Source organism: Tarenaya hassleriana, unplaced genomic scaffold, assembly GCF_000463585.1.
Source record: "Tarenaya hassleriana unplaced genomic scaffold, ASM46358v1 Cleome5, whole genome shotgun sequence".
Classification (NCBI taxonomy): domain Eukaryota; kingdom Viridiplantae; phylum Streptophyta; class Magnoliopsida; order Brassicales; family Cleomaceae; genus Tarenaya; species Tarenaya hassleriana.
In genome coordinates, this window is record NW_010967707.1 from 2087377 (window position 1) to 2093410 (window position 6034).

General features: G+C 37.2%; 1 protein-coding gene across 1 annotated transcript; it reads left to right on the top strand.

Moving 5' to 3' along the window:
• Positions 1–2426: 2426 nt before the first annotated feature.
• Positions 2427–4852, top strand: LOC104826354 (L-ascorbate peroxidase 1, cytosolic). Its single transcript, XM_010559003.2, has 9 exons — positions 2427–2535; positions 3194–3322; positions 3401–3575; positions 3681–3746; positions 3849–3983; positions 4075–4154; positions 4245–4347; positions 4437–4495; positions 4586–4852. The coding sequence occupies exons 2-9, from the start codon at positions 3204–3206 to the stop codon at positions 4599–4601; spliced, it is 753 nt and encodes a 250-aa protein (XP_010557305.1). The 5' UTR covers positions 2427–2535; positions 3194–3203; the 3' UTR covers positions 4602–4852.
• Positions 4853–6034: the final 1182 nt, after the last annotated feature.

A 6034-nucleotide genomic window follows, 5' to 3' on the forward strand; every position in this document is an offset into this window, starting at 1 on the left:
CCGCTCTTCGAAACGGACGCGTCGAATGCCTTATACTAGCGCCACGTGCGAGCTTTAGAGTTTTCGATACGTGAGAAGTTGAGAACTTTGGCACGGTCCTCGGAAGTTGGTGGGTTATGCCGGTTTGGATTGGACCGGGTTTTTTTAGTGAATACCATATACTTATTATGGTTAGATAAAATAATTGAAATATGACGGTCAAAGTTCATGAATTTGGTAAGTTTTTTTTATAAAGAAAAATAAAATGAATTTGGTAAGTTGTTATATTCCTTCCCTTATACAAATTTCATTTCACAAGTTCTTTTTAGGTCGAAGCTGATAGGGGAATTAGGCATAGTTTTTTTAATGCTAAACTAATAAAGTAAAATAATGTAAACAAATCTTAGTAAACTAATTTTTTATAGTTTTTAAAATTCGTTTTTATAATTGGATTGGAATTTATGTTTTAATTTTTACATCATTTTTTATTTTAAAGTGATTAGTTTCAGAACAATGATTTTTAATACCTTTTTTTGAACTAATTCTCTGTAATATATTATCTCACTAATTATTTTATTAATTTTTCTAAAACCCGCTACTAATTAACACAAATAAATTACATTAATCGCATTTCCATTTAAAACAAAACAGTATCCGATTCTCCAAATCAAATTATTAAATTATAATTAAAACTTTTCTCATTTTTTACGAACATAAGACATGATTTCATTAATTGGGTTTCACCATATATAATTTCTGTTACTCATTTTCATTTCCTTTAATTATGATTTTTTAACTATTCTTCGAATATTATATCATTATTTGTTAATTTACTTTTACAATCAATAAACAATATCAAAGAACGGTAACTAGCACCTTCTTAATCGATTTTCTATTGCATTCTATCATGGTACACAATTCGCCAAAATTTTACCCGAAAAGAACCACTTGTTCCATGGTCCAAATCTTTTTTTGCATAATTTACTTCTTTTAAAAATATAATGATTTGGTTTTCCTGTGCTGTATATCAAGAATGACAGTCAGACAAAATGAGATCTTTTTATTTAATTGTTTTAAAATATTTTCGCTTGTTTTTTATTTAGTCATCAACTAAAAATAGAATATGTTTAACCGATTGAAAAAGTTATATATATAAAAATATTAAAAACTTTTTAAGGTATGAATTGAATTATCTTGATGGTTGTGCCTGTCATGGACATGTGACATGGATGGGATTCAACAAGTGGAGCCTCATTTTTATTGGGCCTAAACATGAGCCTACTATCGTATTGGGCTTTTCTTCTAGGCCTGATTCCCCACAATTACACATGACATGAAACTATATTCGTCTAATTAAATTGATTAATTTAACATGTTCCCTTGTTTTAGGAAAGACTTACACATTTACTTTGACAAATCATAAACTTTAGACTATCTCTTAATAGGGTGAATATTGTGAAATACGAAAATGGCCTTTTGGTGAATGCGTTTCACCACACGTAATGGAGTTCGCGGAGTGTGGTTTGAATTTGAGTTCTGGAAAATTATATTTTTTGGATTCGAATTTATAATTAAAAAAATTACAGCAGAATTGATATAGATTCGATTTTGTATTAAAAGAACGTCTTAATCCGGTTTATTTTGATTCATTGCACACATCCATTGTCCATAATGACCAATTTGAACGTTTTTTATAAAAATATATTGTAGCATTGATGTCTAACCGAACATTGAATAAATGAGATTACACATATGAAAACTTTACTGGATGTAGGGTTGAAATTAATTTAGATAAAAAAAACTACTTGGCTATATCTAATTGTAGAGTTATTGTACGTGTTAAACCAAAGAGGAAAAAAAAAAGGTGGTCGAGGAAGTCGTTAAATGTGCCACGTCACCCTCGGATTTAAAGGGAAACAAATCTTGCCAACCAATAAGAAGAGGTGGGTGAGAAAAGTAATTGGTCGCACGCTGTGACTTTATCATCTCCATTACAACAGCAGCTTAATGGAATCTTTCTCTGCCTGAGAAGCGTTCACATTTGCAAATAACAAGTCCCTTTTTAGGTCTACACGAAATAACGAAAATGCCACTGTAAAAAGCCCCCTCTTCTATATCTGAAGAGGCTATTTTCGGCATTTATAAACATTCAAAATCGTTTAAAAAAACTTTTGAAATTTCCAAGTTGGTGGGTCCACCACACGATGCATGTTTGATCCAATAGACCCCTGACAAATTATATTTTATATTATCATTTATCATTGTTATTATTATTATATTTATTCTTTTCCCATTTATCCACCACCAACCCGGCAACCCCCGCGAATCTGGACCGCTCCTTTTAACGGACGTGCGTAAAATCTTAGCCGTTGATCTTTTCGAAGAATACAGACCACACGATCTATATCATCCAACGGCCTGTATACATATACTGGAACCTTCGTCTTCCCAAATAGCCATCTATATCTAACTCTTGTTCTTCCTCCTCTCCCTTGTGCTCGTGTTCGCCTCGTGGAAACCACCTACATTTCTTTTTGTCGTTTGGATTCTCTGAAGGTACGCAACTATCTGTCTTCGATCTTTTGTTTTGTCATCGGTTCTTCTGTCGATCGATCTTTTCGTTGTATTTTGTCATTTCGATCTGAGTGGAATCGTCCGAATGATGTGTTTTTGCGTTTAGATCCTTGATCATTGGTGTCGGCATCGTTTGTTTTGCTACCGATCTATGTATTCTGATGTGTTTTTTTACCTGTTGTGTATTTTGGTTGTCCGAATCGTTTCTGTAGTTTCACGATATTCTTTTGGCTATTTGTTTGTGTGACAGTGTGGAACTGTAGTGTTGCTTCTTCTGGGTGGTGTGTTTAAACCTGTATTGCCGTAGTATCGTGTAGCTTCTGGTTGCAGTTGGTTCTGTTCAAGATTTGGTTTGTGTTCTAATCTTTATGTTCTGTTTGACCGACGGCTTATTTTGGTTGATTGATCGACTGGTGGTGTCTGAAAAGTCATCGGACGAAAGGTCGTGGATTATGATTCTCAGTTTGTGCTCCATGATTTATTCATATTAGACATTTTTCTTCTTTTTCTTGGGAATAACGACAAGCCTACGTTAGTGTTGAGTAGTTTATCTTTTTGGTTTTAGCGATTTGGCTACATAGAATTCTTGTAGCGCGTTATTTGGCTGCGGGATTCATGTATTTTGTTTCTCCTTTTGCAGATTTGCAAAGATGACGAAGAACTACCCAGCTGTGAGTGAGGAATACAAGAAGGCCGTCGAGAAATGCAAGAGAAAGCTCAGAGGCTTGATCGCTGAGAAGGGCTGTGCTCCTCTCATGCTCCGTCTAGCGTGTGTAACCATTTCACCCGGTACTTTACTTTGTGTCTGGTTGTCTGATTCAATAACTGCTTGTGTTCTGCTCTTTAGGTGGCACTCTGCCGGAACATTCGATCATAGCTCAAAGACCGGAGGCCCCTTCGGTACCATGAGGTTCGCCGCCGAGCAAGCTCACGGTGCCAACAACGGTATCAACATTGCCCTTAGGTTGTTGGAGCCCATCAAGGAACAGTTCCCAACCATCTCTTTTGCTGATTTCTATCAGGTACGCATTGGCGGAGCTATCTTGGTGTTTGCAATTTTTAAACTCCGATGATAAATTTGTTTTGTTTTGTGGCTGATACTGTTTTCTGGTGGAACAAATCTTCAGCTTGCCGGTGTTGTCGCTGTTGAAGTTACCGGTGGTCCTGATGTCCCCTTCCACCCCGGCAGAGAGGTTAGTCATAGCTTCTGTTCCTGCTTGATCTTATACTGAATGGTCATTTGTTTGTTATGGCTGGTCTTTGATTTGTTAACATATACCTCTTTTTCTGTTCAGGACAAGCCTGCGCCACCACCGGAGGGTCGTCTTCCAGACGCAACTAAGGGTAGTGACCATTTGAGGGATGTCTTTGTCAAGCAAATGGGGCTGTCTGACCAGGACATTGTCGCCCTCTCCGGTGGCCACACCCTGGTCTGTCTTTTTTTAATAATGTCTGATGTTAGTCTTCCCCAGCATGTTTTGGCATAATTTCTGATGTGTTTGGCTTTCTCTTTTCTAACAGGGAAGGTGCCACAAGGACAGGTCAGGGTTCGAGGGTCCCTGGACTGCTAATCCTCTCATCTTCGACAACTCCTACTTCAAGTAAAGTCCATTGAAATCATGATACTTTGCTGATATGTATGTGTATCACGAAATGTCAGTAGCTGAAACAGTGGTTGTCTTTAATGGCAGGGAGCTACTGAGCGGAGAGAAGGAAGGGCTGCTTCAGCTCCCTTCAGACAAGGCTCTTCTGTCCGACCCTGTCTTCCGTCCTCTCGTCGAGAAATACGCTGCTGTAAGAAACATCCTCTCTCTCCTTATATCCATCTAACGATCCTTAAAACGTGTCGTTGTGATCCTTGTTCCTATGTGATACTGATTCAGGACGAGGATGCGTTCTTCGCTGATTATGCCGAGGCACACCTGAAGCTCTCCGAGCTCGGGTATTAACACTCATTCATTCTGCTCATTCTCTGTTTGGTCAGTTATTTCTGATCCTTGTGGATTGCTCAAAGAGTATAATGTGTTTGCAGATTCGCCGACGCTTGAGAAGCCGTATATCTTTCACTGCCGGTGTTTGATTGTTCGTTTGTTTGCCTGATGAAGTAGTAGTGTGGTTCCCAAACTCGTGCTATTTTTGCCGGTGAATTAAGTCGTCCTCTCGCATTTTGATGTACGAGTTTACATCTTTTTTTTTATCTATTTTGTTCAGTAAGAGGCGAATATGGAGAAGTATGAACCTTTTGGGGACAATGTCGCTTTGCTTCTAATCTTTTAATAAATCTGTAATTTATAATTTTTTTTTTCCTCTTTTTTTTGGCAAACGAAAGAAACCCACTTCTCGAAAACTTTTGACAGATCAAATGTTCGCAACTGTCGTAAAAAGACGAGAAATTTCAAAACCCAAAGGTGGCAAAGTTACCGTTTTGGGCTTTGGGCTTTCATATTATGTTGGGGTGACATTTAGATTTGTTTAATCTAACTGCCCAGGGTAATTCATCGTGCGACGCCGTCAAGATTGGGAACCTCCTCCGTTACCAAACAGACCAAAACCTAATGTGTCGCAGGGATAACGGCGCAACCAAACAGCGGATGATTGCTATGTCACGTTAGTTATCCATGACAATAACGGCCTTTTGTTGTTGTCTTAACACTTGGGCTTATCTTAATCCGCCGTTTCTTTCTTTAATCATAGCTGCCTCCTCCTCTTCTCTTTTTTGTTTGTCCTTATTCCCAGACAAGACGAAACTGAAACCGTTACCGAACTCTTTTATTTTACCTGTGACGCATACATTTTGGTAATTTAATGTTTATGGAAAATTGGGCCTTGATAATTTTATGCGGGTAAGATAATTTGAAAAATATAAAAAAAAATATTGTTTAAAGTATATCGTATCGTATGAATAGTCGAAAAAATTCTGGTGCCGAAAAATAATTAAATATATACATGTGTGAGGCCATGTGGCAAATTGAAGAAGGACCAATCTTTGTTGCGATGGGACCTACACTCCACCGACCGATCACTCTGAGGAGCGAGCAATCACTCGTGGACCCCACACCACCCCAAATGCCTTTCGTGTGGGATTTGAACTTCTCCGTCTAATCGTCTATACGCTTCAAATTTCTTTAGATTTATTAATTTAATATGTACTTTATATTTTCCAATTTACTTATTCAATTGGATATATATATATGTATGTATGTAATGGTTATATTTAGTATATATTATATTTATCATCATTTTATAAAATTACGGAACAATTCATCGTATATATCTCGTATAACTATTCATTTATGCAAATGTCATTGTCTACTTATATGTATACTATATTTTATACCGATATATATATATTTCTGATGAGCAATATATCATCTACATAAAGCACAAGAAAGACCACTGCGCTCCCACTGACCTTCTTGTAAACGCATGGCTCATCTTCGTTTTGCAGGAAGCCAAACGTTTTGACTGCCTCGTCAAATCG